At 38.0% G+C, this 14375-nt stretch overlaps 1 protein-coding gene across 2 annotated transcripts in view; it reads right to left on the reverse strand.

Annotated features, from left to right (window-relative positions):
• The window catches only part of anapc1 (anaphase promoting complex subunit 1), a 38640-nt gene that overhangs the window by 3882 nt on the left and 20383 nt on the right, over positions 1-14375 (reverse strand). The window contains exons 34-50 of one of the 2 annotated variants that reach the window (XM_017432563.3): positions 13866-14018; positions 13622-13703; positions 13039-13130; positions 12696-12830; positions 12356-12438; positions 11335-11413; positions 11147-11221; positions 10929-10981; positions 9867-10020; positions 9534-9727; positions 5733-5819; positions 5197-5314; positions 3364-3441; positions 3148-3215; positions 2861-2999; positions 2093-2179; positions 1015-1110 (exon numbers count right to left, since the gene is read on the reverse strand). In XM_017432563.3, coding sequence (XP_017288052.1) covers positions 1015-1110; positions 2093-2179; positions 2861-2999; positions 3148-3215; positions 3364-3441; positions 5197-5314; positions 5733-5819; positions 9534-9727; positions 9867-10020; positions 10929-10981; positions 11147-11221; positions 11335-11413; positions 12356-12438; positions 12696-12830; positions 13039-13130; positions 13622-13703; positions 13866-14018 — 1773 coding nt within the window. Of the gene's footprint in view, positions 1-1014; positions 1111-2092; positions 2180-2860; positions 3000-3147; positions 3216-3363; positions 3442-5196; positions 5315-5732; positions 5820-9533; positions 9731-9866; positions 10021-10928; positions 10982-11146; positions 11222-11334; positions 11414-12355; positions 12439-12695; positions 12831-13038; positions 13131-13621; positions 13704-13865; positions 14019-14375 lie in introns of both variants that reach the window. The other variant, XM_017432557.3, reaches the window with a different exon arrangement.

A 14375-nucleotide genomic window follows, 5' to 3' on the forward strand; every position in this document is an offset into this window, starting at 1 on the left:
CACATGTTTCTCACTCTATTTTTCTACTGTTATCACAACTCTCATAAAACTAGAGTTGCTTTAGCATCTCAGCTACATTCTTTTAAAGCAGCAGTGGGGATTTAGGATAGTTGGGATCAATCTGATTACCAAATATATTATCAGCATATTGGCAGTTTATGTCTGCACATTTTTGTGCACTGTGTTATTGCGATGAAGATAAATCTTTGATATATTGTGGCCCCAATCATAAGGTTTGCATCATGACCCAAAGGAGCTTCAGTCAGCCTTAGAGATAAGGTGAGGAGCTCCTTCCTCTGAGGGGAGCTCGGAGTAGAGCCACTGCATCAAAAGGAGTCTGCTGAGGTGGTTCAGGCATCTGATTCGAATGCCTCCTGGCGTCTACCTCTGGAGCTTTGTTAAGCATGTCCCATTAGGAGGAGATCCTAAAGACCCAGAAATTGCTTAAGGGGTTAAATATCCTTCTCTGGTCTGAGAACATCTTAAGATTCCCAAGGAGCTGGAGAGCTGGAGATAGGGATGTCTGAACCCGTTGTCTCAGCTACCCAAACACAGAGACAGATATTTCAAAAGCTCTGATAGCAGATAACATTGGAAGATTATCTTTTATTGTTTGTCATGTTCTGCAGTAGCTGTAGTTCTCCCAGAAACCTTACACTACTGTGGTAAAGCTGAATTTTGCAAAACAATGATAGCAAATTCTTAAATAAAGTAGTGGACCTGTAGATAAGAACAAAAATTCAATCAAGAAACAAATAGACTGTAACATACACACTTTGTTACTATATAAATATCCAAAAAATAAATCCTGTACTCTACAAAACATGTGATGCAAGGCCAATTCGTTTAATGGTGAGATCTTACTCCATTTATTTAGTGGAACATTTTCATTACTGATCCTCGTCAATGTAACTGGTCTACAAAAACAGTATTACATTAGAATGACAAGTGTTCCCTGTAAAAAAACCAATAACTAGCTGTACTCACACAGCTCAGTGTGTTTGGGTGTGTTACCTGTTCAATAGAGATGTACGTTGGCAGCATCTCTGAACACTCTTGCGTCACACATTCATACAGCATGGCTGAGAACAACACAAGTGTGTCCTTTCTCTGTCAAAACAACACAGGAGGATTCAAGTTGTGTTTATATTAAACATTCAGAGAGAAAAAACACAATGAAAGTCTCACAGCATCTTATAATCGACCATCCTGAGTGGATCTCTTTAACTGTAACTATGATAAATTTTTAATCTTACACCAAAGACTGAATGCAACACCTGGGTCACAAACACCAGGAAGGAAGTCAAATAATCACCAATTATTTCTGTTCATTTTCAGTCTGTTTTTAGATAATAAATACAGACTTTCAGCACAACTCTGATGCCTGTCATCAAGCAGAAATACTTCGATGACTCTGCAGTTGGGAAATGTGTCGTTGGTGGACCGGAGGCTGAGCGCGTGCTGCGGATTACAGACCGGGTGAGCTACTTTGTGGCATGCTGTGGGAAAAATAACCTCATCTCAAGCATGAGCAACACAAAGAGGATGATTGTAGATTTTAGAAGTAGGAATGAGTGGTAAAACACTTTCTACATGCTGGACGAAAAGGAGGAGGTAGAGAGGGGCTAAAGATAGGTGGGTGATCATCTGAGCAACAAACTGGACAAAAGAAATGAAACTAAAAGGATGTTTATAAGAAAGAACAGAGCAGATTCCACTCTTGAGGAAGTTTAGGCTCTTTAATATCTGCAGTAAGTTGCAGTAATCAACTACTTAGTGTGGCCGAATAACAACCAGTGGTTCAAATAAACTAAACACTGAGATGAAAATCAAGGATCTGTGTGCTAGAGACTCCTCTAGATTACATCTGTATCATTTTATTTGCTGATTTTTTTATTTTTAAGTTAATCTGTCATTTACTGCAAACATGTTAATTTCAAAGTACTTCATTGAAAAGAGTAAGATGCAATATGCTTACGTCTGACAGCCTTGGGCTTTTTGATGCCCACACAGGACACTAATGAAAATGCAATTATGGGCAAAACCTTCAGAATGAAGCCACACTTGTTTCTGAAATCAGTGTAAAACTTACGTGTTTCATGGCTTCAGAGGTCTTACAAAAGAACTCCGCAAAGGAGATGAGGGCAGGCTCAGAGGTGAAAGTCGAGATTGCTTCGGGCTGCAGAAAAACAAAATAAAAACTTTAGATTAATCAGCACATAAAGAGGAATAGAAAAAAGAATAGTCTGAGAAAATCATGTTTTAGACAGAAGAAGAAGCAAAGAATGAAAAGATAAAGGAAAAAGACTAAACAGGAGATTGAGGAAGGGCACTGAGGACAAGCAGATTCACTCCTGCGGGTCCTGCAGGTGTATTGACAACATACTGAGGCCACCAGGAAACCAGTAATAGTCTGTCAGCCAGGGAGCTGCCTGCAGAACCTGCAGCAACAACCTGCCAAGGCTGGGCAAAACCATTCACCGGGGTTGGGGTCAGTATGTTTGTCAGTATGTGGTGGTCTGTTTTCAAATCTGGTCATTATCACAAATGTTTTTAAAAGCTAAGTAAAACATTTTAGGTCATATAAATAAACTGAACTTTTTGTTTGGCTGGATTAACAGGAACTTTTCAGAGACTACAATAAAGTTTTGTAGCATAAATTGTTCTGATAAGTATTTTTAAGAATGCAGGTGGGCATCTGTTGCCGTTAAAAGTGACTTCTACACTTTCAGTGATAAAGCACTCGGTGGAAAACACGTAATAACTGCATTATGCAGCTAACAAAACTCAATCTTGCAAAAACAAATAAATAATACTGGAAGGTGTTATTTGGCAGATATCAAATCTTAACGGTGTTTACCTTGAAGGCTGTGACTCCAGAGTTTCTGTGGTTGATGGTTGTGGTCAGCAGGCTCTTCCAGCCCTGAGGGTCGTCTTTGTAGGGCAGCTGACCGGCCCGTAATTTCACATACAACACACCATCTCTTGACAGGATGGACCTGAAACAGATATACATAACAATATTTTACCTTCCCTGATAAAAGACGGAAAAGGCACATTGTGCAAAAGCAACAGCATGTAACAGATTACAAACATACACTTCATAAAATTCACATCTATTTTATCGCACACTTCCTCTCTACTTACTTCAGATGCTGCGTCTCTTTGCTGAGATCCAGAGTCAGCTCCCAGTAACGTGGCCCCTTCACCCTCACCTGCAATTAATATATGAAAACAAATTTAGAAAGCTGTTATTACTGAGTATTTAAAGGTGTTACTGTACTTTTATTCTCCATTAGCTTTGTGTATCACAATGAATAGATTCAGCTATTCTGGAAGCTGCAAATTGTCCTCCAGTTTTACCTGTTTGAGGAGATGCAGCTCAGGAAGGAGAGTGGGAGCCATCAGTTCTACTGTTGTCTCGTTGTACCACCGAGTCTCCTGAAAGGCAAGGAATCTGTATCACTGGAACATACACAATATATGATATGGGTCACAAATGCATAGTTTGCAAGATCTGCAAACACTCCACAATAGAGTGCACTGACAATCACTGAAGTGTTGATTTGAGCATTAGTGTGAAGACTTGTGCTTAAAATTAAATGCTTATTTTGCTTAAAAGTCTATAACTGCACTAATGCAATGTTTATAGAAGTTATATATATTAACATGAATTTGAAAACAAGCCAACAATAATAGATTTTTTGAGAAATCTAGATTAAAAGGAATATAATTTTCTTTAAGCCAATATTTTAGCCACCTTCTGCAAATCTGACGGTACGCCCGTTTGTTTCAGTGAGTCTCCATTGATTCTGTGTGTAAATAAAAATCATTTACAAACTCTTTATGCATTTCTCTCACACAGAGTCAAGTTATAGCTGCTGATGTTTACAGGATCAAGCTGCGTTTTCTGCAGAGAATTCAATTACAGTGAGGTGACGTGTCAGTGGTGGTGCTAACACCAACACCAGCTCCTGTCTTCAACCTTCAAATCTCCTTCATCTGTGGAAATACTACAATGACAAGCACCTACACCAGTTTAAACATGCTATTTAAATCTGTAACAACTGTATTATGCCAAATTGATAAATAAATGCATGTACAATTAAGTGGTCAAATCATGAATCCCTATTAAGTTAAAAGATTAATGTATTTATGATCTACAGAACTAAAACTATTAAAAATTGGACACTTTGCACTTCAGATAAATGTGTTTGCTAAACAACCAAATGCATATAGAAAAGAAAAAACAAAAAGGCCACCACTTTGCTGATAAATTTACATTCACATGTTTCTATTTCTCCACTTTGTTTTGGAATAAATGCAACAGAAATGCTTAAAAACTCCCAGGGTATTTACAAGTTCCTCCAGTAAAGGTCATCACAAAACATACTTGCATTACAGACTATGATCATTTTTTCCCCAACCATACAGGAAACCATGCTAGAAGAAGAACAATGTGGATTCATTTAGATGACATGCATCAAGGTTGCAGTGACATTCAGAAAAAGGCCAACAATGAACTGACCGACAGAATACAATGGGCTCTTTTTTAAAACTTTTCAACAACACTGGAAATCTTTTTGGAACAATTCCTTTTAAGGGGATATTAATACACAATTCGGTATAATTTCAGTTCCTCGTTTTTCTAACTATGACTGGTGAAACTGTCAAAATTTTCCAGAAATGAAACAAAAGTTATTCTTCCTAATCATAACCTCAAAAAAAAAAAAAAAAAACCCCTGTAGTTTCATTTAGTTTACATTTTCTTTTCTCTTGTGAAAGCATTACTCAATTTGAAATAGTTTGTAGATTTCAAAAAGAAAACAAAAATTCATAAAAGCAAAAGCATAAATGTATTTTCTCTTCTGAAGTAAGATGAGGCAATGATGTAATTGCCTAAGTGTGTATGTGCGAGTGTGTATTCATGTCTACAGCCTATTAACTATTAGAGTCAACCTGATTCAAGATGGCCGCCACAGCTAATCCACTTTAGTAAACACATAAATGGATATAAGGTAACTCTGTCAACTGTGCACATATTGAGCTAAAGTTTGGTGTGGAGGTAACAGAGTGAATCCAATCTTAACTTAAAATGTTAACAAACAGGGAGGTGAGCAATGTCCATTTGTTCCAAAAATGGTCATTTTAATTTTTTTTAAATTATAGGTTTCTACATCTGCCATGTAAACGAACCTTATAGGTGACCTCTAAGAGGGCATAGCAAGGCTTAAGAGAGTCTACATCCACAGGAACCAGAAGCCGTGGCTCGGCAGCCAGCACAGCCAGGTGCCGCAGGGCCTGCAAGTGATAGCTGCAACAAAATCATCATTAGTTTGCATTAAAACAACATATCCAGAACACTACAACATTATAGAACCATGCTGGTAATGTTCTGAACCCGTGACATATGTTTAATCTTTAAGCATCTAAATAATAAAAATACAAGGATAATAACCACCGATGTCGGTAAAATCTAAATTTTTAAACAAAGACGAGGACTGTCAGCTACACCTGCTGTAGGGGATCTTTTATTCTTAGAACAATGAATATCACAATTGTCTACACATTTACGAGGGGGAAATTTTTTTTTTTTTTTCAGATTTCACATGATGCGTGTTGTATAATTTTTTTATCATTAGGTAAAACTTGACACATCAACATGCTCAGTTGAACACACCAGTGCTTAAATCAGACGTTTTTATGACTGTATGAGTGGGTGTTTATCTTACCGATTGTCCGTGCTGTGAGCAGGGAAGTGTGGATACAGGGCGCAGAGCAAAGCAGCAATGGCCGAATTGGAAGTGCTGAGAGTGTACCTAATGAACAAAAACACCAAATACTAAAAATGTGCGCTCGTAACCAGATACACACTTGTAAACCACAGGAGTTACTACAATCAGAAGCAAACTCTGCACAAAGATGAATGACATTCAATAGCAGGTCTGAACATACAGCCTTAAACTGAACGCTTTCAAACAGATTCTCAAAAACCCCTCTGCTGTTTATTGACTAAACAAGGTGCCAGGAGAAAATTAAAACCTTGAAAGTTAAAGCAAAGCCTCCTAAACATAACGGTCGACAGCTGAGTACATAATTTAACAAACAAAATCATTATTGTAACGTTGAGTCAAACCATAAAAGCTGCTCAAGCCTCAGAGGTTACATATTTAAATACCAAATAGAAGTCAGGTGAGGTAAAGGACGTTGCTCTTCATTTAATGACCGCTTGTGTCATGTTTTAATGTATTTAAGGGCACTTCTTTATTTTCCCACACATTTACATTTAAACTGGCTTCACTGTGTGGCTGACAAAGTAGGCAAACTGGACAAATTCAGCTTAGAGATTCAGTTGTTACTGTCTTTGTGGTGTATTGGAACGAGACGCAAAATGTAAAATATTATTAGATGTTTAAAAGACATTCAGCAGGGTATTGTTCAGGATATTGAAACATGTTGGTGAATTTCTACATTTTCTTTTCTTTCTGAACACCAGTGTTATGGCCCCTGGCCTCTTGAGGCTCCCTTTTGGTTATGCAGGATCAGCTGTGGGACCACACCTTCTTGATTGGCTGTCTGAAGGCTGCTGGAGAGCAGTTACACCACTGGAGAGCAGCTACACCATTGGACCAGCAGAGGACTGTCAAGTCAATCAGCTGGTGATGAGGCTCACCTGCACCATATAAAAGGCTCCTGGATTCATTCCTCTAGTGGGACAGCTAGTTGGAAGAGGTTCTGTGAAGCTGTCCCCATTAGCTTGGGTTTTCTTGCAACTGCTTCAAGCAGATACTGACTAGGTTGGTCTTGTTTCTGTTTGTTTAGTTCAGCAATCTTGACTTTGCTCTAGTTAACTACCAGTTGGAAGCTTGTGGTTGGGAGGCTTGGTGCTCCCCGTAGCATTTCCTTTGTGTGTTCTTTTGTTTTCCCTTTTGGGGTTATTTTTTTGAGTTTATTTTGAATGGACTTGATTGAACAACTTTTGTACTTTTAATTTGCACTTGATATTCTTGAGTTAATCATTTTGTGTTGCATTAATCGGGTTAAATTGTATTGTTTTGTGAAATTTTATTTTGTAATAAATAATTTTACCCTCCATTTGTTCCTCTGGACACATTTTATGTTATCGCCCCTGGACCCCTAGACCTTGGGGCGTAACAACCAGTGTATTCAAACACTTGCTTTATTGCTGCACTAATGATGATGAAAGCATTAAAAGGACAACTGATGGTTAATCAGTTCTTTTGAGAAATGTTACTTATGTTGAGTTTAATGAACTTTATGATTATGCAGCAAAACATTTTCTTACCTTTTTTTTAACCAACTGCAAAACTGTGTAAAGTCTTACTTCAAAAAGCCTTGTAGGGAATTCTTACTAAACTAGGCTGTATTTACCCAAACAGTAGGGGAAGGGCTATTATGAATCAAAGCATGCAGGGGCGACTGCTAGACTGGGTAACATGTGACTTTGGATGAAAATGAATCACCTTTCACTTTAGCTTCCTTCTAAATACTGAATAAAAAGGAAGAGAAATCGGCTGAGCAAACAGAAAAGAAAGAAGGAGGAAGTGTGAGAGAAGAAAAAACTATGTAGTGATAACAGTGAGATGAGTAGAAAGCAAATTTGAATAGGAAATTTTTATGCAAACAAGTGAGAAGCTGAATGGCAGACAAGCAGAGTGAAAGGAAAAAAAAAAAAAAGCTGACAGACACGAACTTGCTCTGCAGAATGACCGATAACCCCTGCAAACGCACAATAAAACGCAGCCTAGTAAGTGACATTCAAACCTACAGTCGCTGCATCTGTGTGGGCCACTGGCTGGAGAGTTGAAAATAAAACGGGAGCTGAATAAAATCAAAAGGTCAATATCTAATGAGGGAGTAGAAGCTGCTGTTTGCTTTTGAAAACAGGCTGAGGTCAGTAGTTTGAGGAACCTGGTTTGGGTGTGTGGGTGTGTCTGTGTGCAAATGTCATTCAACATGCTCAACCAACGCAACGCTCAAAGCAGGCGTGTGTGTATTTGTTCTGCAGCTTCTAACAACGCGAGTGTATGTGGGATACCAGATCACTCAAAAAAAGCAGTAGTCTCAAATTTAGTTGGTGTGTTGTTTGTACTTTTTTTTGCAAGTGTGCAGTTTTTGTCATCTAGGGGGTCAGGCATCAAGTTATAAGACACGTGGAATATATTTAAGATCAGCCTCCACAAGGATTTAAAAAAAAACAATGCAAAGGGTATTTTATGTGCAGTTTTGCTAAACAGACCAAGGTTTAGCTCAATCATACTTTAAAGGTAGCTGTAGAAGTAGAAGAATAATAATCATCCTGTTTGTAGGTCCCTAAAATGGAGGACTGAAACTTGGCTTTCTGAGTAGTGTTGTCGTTAGGCCTAGGCATCAGGGCATTTTATTTTGAGACAGCTTCACAGTTTTATGCTGGCAGGAAACTCATTAGAATAGCAAACGTGTGAAAGCTGAAAACTGCAACAAATTTACTTTATGAGCAAAAAAAAAAAAAAGAAAACATTACAGTACCCAGATGCTCTAGAGAACTGAAAAACATTTACTTGTCATTTCTTTATGTGGATTTATCCCTTCACTAAGTAGCAATAAGCAGAAATATGTGCTGCAGAAAAGGAAAAGGCATCAAAATAAGTTTCCAAAGACAAATCAGTTCAGTCAGTTTGCATGTATAAAGCAACCGCAAACAAAGTAACAAAACATGTCATCCAACCAGTGTTAATCAATAGGAGGAAGAGAAAAATTTCTTCACTGAACTGAGAAAGTTATGTATAAATGAGGTGCAAGTTTCAACCAGTCTGTTTTTGTGACATTTCAAAAAACAGAATTTTATCCTAAAAAGCTTTAAGAAAAATGTACAAATAGTTGCGCGGTTTAATAATGTATTTTATGCAGACAGCATATCAGCTATTCTACAGGGTGGGCCATTTATATGGATACACCTTAATAAAATGGGAATGGTTGGTAATAATCCAACATAATGGGCAGCACTTTAAACACATTTTACAAGTGATGAGAAACTTGTAAATAACTCATGAAAGAATAAAGTTACAGTAAAACCAAGCACACCATTGTTTTTCTTGTGAAATTGCCAATAAGTTTGATGTGTCACATGACCATCTTCCCATTGAAAAAACAAAAGCTGGATCCAAAATGGCCGACTTCAAAATGGCCACCATGGTCACCACCCATCTTGAAAAGTTTTCCCCTCCCATATACTAATGTTCCACAAACAGTAAGTTAATATCACCAACCATTCCCATTTTATTAGGATGTATCCATATAAATGGCCCACCCTGTATTCTGCACACATTTATGTACTACAAAATATCATGAGTTTCCTGTTTTAGTCAGTTTTGTCCTCATTTGTTTGACAACTTGTAGAGGTGTCAAAAACTTAAAATGGTGTGAATTTTTTTCAACGAACTGCTTTGTTTTTAATGTTTTGACTTCAATATTAGAGTTTAAATTGATGCAGGAGAAATAAGTTGTTGACCTGTATGTGTGTGTTTTCTTACCTGCCACCTCCCATGAAGAGCAGACCCAGAGCCATGTGATGAGCCATGTGGAAGCCATAGTTCATCTCACCGCCGGTTCTCTTGTGAAAGAAGCGACAGAGCTGCAGAACCTTCAGGTTCCCCGTGCCGGCCATGACCATGGACATAGCCAGCAGAATCATCGACAGGCCTGTTTGCAGGTTGTAATAGCCCATCTGCTGGAAGGACCAGCACATGTGAGATAAACAGGGGAGGAAAGTATAAGCAGTTGGCCTAACTGTGGTGAATTTGAGAAGCCAGTAAAGGTGAATAAAAACAAACAAACAAAAATAATGATTTAAAAAAAACACGCACAGCACCAACAGCAGCTGTACCAGCAAAAGACATCATCTTCATGAAAGTTCTGGCAAACTCATAGAGGCAGTCAAAAGCGTCGGAATTGGCAGAGCCGGCAAAGCGTAAACCCATCGCCATGCAGGCTCCAGCTGTAATGTAGTCTTGGGCTTGGCTGTGACAAACAAACAGCATTTTATGATCAGTCACCTTGGAGGGACACAGGAGAGAACATCACTACCACAAATATGACAAATGAAAAGTTTTAATTCACTTTTAGTTTCTTTATATTTTGCTTTTAAAAGGGGTTTGAGAAACAGTTTTTTAGAATTTCAAAGTTTTTTCTCATGTTGTTTGTGTTTTTGGCTGCGTTTTTACCCATTTTCCCTCCAGATATACAGCAGCACCCAGCCGACAGCATTTGTGCAATGCTTAATAAATGAGGAAAGTGGACAAATGGAGGGTAAAAGAAGTTCTTTCTGGTCCAAAAATGGATTTTTAGAGGATGATCAATATCTGAAGGTCATGTCTTTAATAAATTCCAGCAAAGACCTGACATGATCTGGGAGATGCACTATTTTTTTAAGTTGACAAGTTTTCAGTAAATAACACTTTGGGAATCACCCTTGTTGGTACTAAAATAGTATTATATGTCTGTCAAATTGTATTTTTGTATTTTTATATCTTCAGCTAGAAAAAAGAATTAACAAATTGTGTCTTTGTGATAAGTTGCTTCTAAAAAAAGTGCAGAAAGATCCAGTTATAAACCGAATGATTAATAATTTATCTATTATGTGGCACAACACTGGCTCATCATTTGAATTTAAGAACTTTTTTATGCCTGAATAATTCCTAGTTCAGAGTTTAGTGGCTTAAGAAACAAAAAGCAGCCAATGTTCAAAGAAAAAAAAAACTGAAACACTTCAAAAATAATAAAAGTAACTTGTTGATAAGGGTCACTTTAAAAAGATTACAAAAGTCTAGCTCATTGGAAGCAACAGATACAGAAATAAGGGATGACTTAAGACTTTTACACAGTACTTGTATTAAACTATAGGTAATTCTTCTGTGTCAAATACTCACGCCATTGTCTCCATATTAATGTCTTCTGAAGGGTCAAAATTCCCCCTCATGATCTTAAAGGAAAAAAGATGCAAAAGTGAGTGGAGCTTTCTTTCAACAGAACTTGTTTTATGAATAATTTGCACCAATAATACATGGAACAGAGTTATTAGACATGACAAAATCACAAATCCATATATGAACACTCAGTAATGCTGTGTCTCCGTGTATTTTCTCACCTGGGGTATGTTACTCTTGACCCACTCCGTGTTAGGGAGGATTTCATCCCACATGATAATACACCGTGCAAGAGTCTGGCAGTGAGGCAAGAGGAGGAGATGCAAGTACACCAGATTAAGGAAAGGTGGGAAAAGAATCATGTCACTCACACACACACACACAAACACACAGCTCGCGTCACACTAACCCTCAGCAGCAGAAACTCTGGCTTAATGAAGTCCAGCAGAAACCAAGTGTCTGGAGGTTTCAGCCAATCAGCAATCGACCTAATGGACAGAAACAGGATGAGGAAAGGTAGTGTTAATGCCTTCCCTCAACACCCTCTCCACCAAGAGGCAGAGAACATCAGATGAGCCTTGAGGAAATTAGGAACCTCTTGACCAATATACAGCTGGGAGGTGGAGGAGACTTGTTTTTCTGCCGTGCAGGTTATGATGCTCTGATGTTCACAGAATTCAGCAAACATCAGCCAGGTTTAGGAAACTTTGCTTTGGATGTATTTGCATTAGTCATTTTAAACCAAGATAAATATTATAATGATGTTTAGTTAAAGACAGGTGACCATTAACAGTATTTGTGACTTTTTTTTTTCTTACAAAAAGGGACTATATATCATACCTCTTTTATACAGTATGCTAAAAACTCAGCATAAGGTGCACTTCTTCATCCTTGCTTTTATCTCTGCAAAACTCCTATTTTCTCTAGATGCATAAGCAATTATGCCGGTATTAATAACCAAGGCAGAGAGGAGAAACCAAAAGATAAGGAGGCACAAAACAGAAATGAGAAGAGCTTCAGAAGACATCATGAAGTCAGGGTGGAGTTATAATGGCACATCGACAACTGAGCCTTGGAGGGTTGTTCAGGATGTTTCAAACAAGCAGAGTTATATACTTTAAAAAGTTTAACAAGTAAGCCTGATTTTTTTTTCTTTTAATTGTTCAAGTCAGTTTTAAATAAATTCTTTCTCCAGGACCATTCTTGCACAATGAGCGCCTACAACTTTACAGATTAGGGGACATTCATCCTAAACGTAAGCCAAAAGAAACTCTAAAGGTCCTTTAAAAACATTTACTGTATGTTTCACTGCACACAAATATTCCTTAGTATAGTACCAGGTAAGCAAAAACAACAACAAAAAATCTTTAATATTAAAAATGTGCCATGGCTCAATTGAGTGAATTTAGGAGCTGCTTGTCTTGTCTCACCTGTTGTTGGTCTTGAGGTAGATCATGGCGAGGGCCAGCGTGGCCCCTGGACACGTAACGTCCACATTTATTGTATCACCCTCCTGAAACAGTTATTGAAGAGGCTCATGAGCTAACCAAAGTTAACAAAGAATCTTAAAATGAGTTCATTTAAACCGTTTGTGAAACTTTTTGTGTGACATGACGACACTTTGTGCAGGGATTTCACGGCACTCCATTTCAAATAGTCAATGAGAAAGCACTGAAAATAAGTGAATGGTTTTAAGTTACATAAAATAGGGAGAGGGGGGGGGNGAGAAAAGAAAAACAGAAAGAGAGAGGGGGGGATTTTCCTGTCTACCTTGATCTGGTAGCTGGGAGACTTGTGTCTTTCTCGGTTGGCCCCTGCTTGAGCTCTGCGATGGCCCCCGACCATATACTGGTACAACTGCTCAGGCACATTCAGGTCCGTCATCCCAATCAGGTTGCTGCCATGCTGGAAGAAGTAACACGTATAAAATACGTAACAACACAAAATAAATAAACACAATAAAATAAAATAAAAACCAATGACTTTCTGTGTTTGCCTGTGACCAAAACTTTCCACAAAAACCTCTTCAATGTTGATTTTAATTCAACTTGCAATGAATACACAAGCAACATTGGTGTTGCTCAACGTTTTGTCTGAGAAAGTGTTGACTTACCCCAAGACAGACCATGCCAAGAGCAAGTCCAGCAGCCAGCGAATAGGACTCTCTGTCAGTACAGTACTCCATCTCTGGACCAGGGGGTCGCCCTAAAAAAACAAAGAAAAACTATATAAATGAGTCAATGAAAACCTTATTTTAATTATCTATTTATGTCCATGAACACATCTCTTTTAACTTTAACCAAGTGAGCTGAAACATAACCTACTTTTACTCAAACACTAAATGTTTTTAATCATTTCAGGAGATGTTTTGGTCTGAGTGTTTGTTCCAACAGCAGCGTAAACTCTAGGATTATTGTCATATACTTAATGATAAAATGCCTAATGACTCTCAAATCATTTTTGTATTTTTTTTGTTTCAAATTGACTGAGAAAAACTGATCAAGAACAAAGAAATCTTTAAAAACATAGTAGTTCATTGGATGATTGTTAAAGTTTTGTTTAAGTTGGTGAAGTTAGAAAAGCATTGTTGACTCTGAATGTGTGTTAAGTTCATAAGATGACAATTTATTTCAGCTTTTTCAAATTAAACCTTTCAAATTTGAGTTTATAAAATGTAGGGTTTTGAATTCACACACCTATCTCAGACAACAAGACTTCAGCATTGTGCCTGTGTCCGGTTCCCTGGTATACCAGCCCGATGCCAATTACAGCAGCAACCTGGAAGATAGACGGTGGGAGAACTCGATACTTCTTGCTTTATTTTATTTTCTGACTAAATTTCTAAAAACAGGTATTTTTTTGCAGGTGTTTATTATTATTTGCAAATCTGAAAGATCACTGAACATTTACACAATACCTAATGTGTTCATAGCCTCTCACCTGAATGTTGTGGGGCACATCCAGCTCAGTGGAGGTGGGGGGCAGAAGGGCAGGGATGTGTATGCTGAGCAGGCGTGTGATTGACATGTCCATGGTGCCCAGTTTGGCAGAGGAAACACCCAGGAGCAGCCCAATGCTGGTCATCTCATGGCCCTGACAGAGACAAGGACAGCCAGATGGGACAACATACTGTTATTATTTTAAACGTCTAATTTTATTTAAATGTAGACAATAATACAAAATCCTCCTGTGTGAGTCATGTCTGAGTTTTAAACGCCAGGGGCGAAGCAAATTACTTCCAGTGAAATTGGTTTTATACTTCAAAACATGCCTCTGGGGGAGAAAAGCAATCAGCTTCCATGTTGAATAACTTTGACTGACAGTTTTCTGAAGACTCCTGTTAACACGTGTGAGAGTAAATTTTAAGACAATAACAGCATGAAACAGGTTAACCCAAAACACAAATTTCTAAGCAAGACAAACTCAATGTTTTTGCTTTGCGCTACTACT

This window comes from Kryptolebias marmoratus, linkage group LG22, assembly GCF_001649575.2.
Source record: "Kryptolebias marmoratus isolate JLee-2015 linkage group LG22, ASM164957v2, whole genome shotgun sequence".
Classification (NCBI taxonomy): Eukaryota; Metazoa; Chordata; class Actinopteri; order Cyprinodontiformes; family Rivulidae; genus Kryptolebias; species Kryptolebias marmoratus.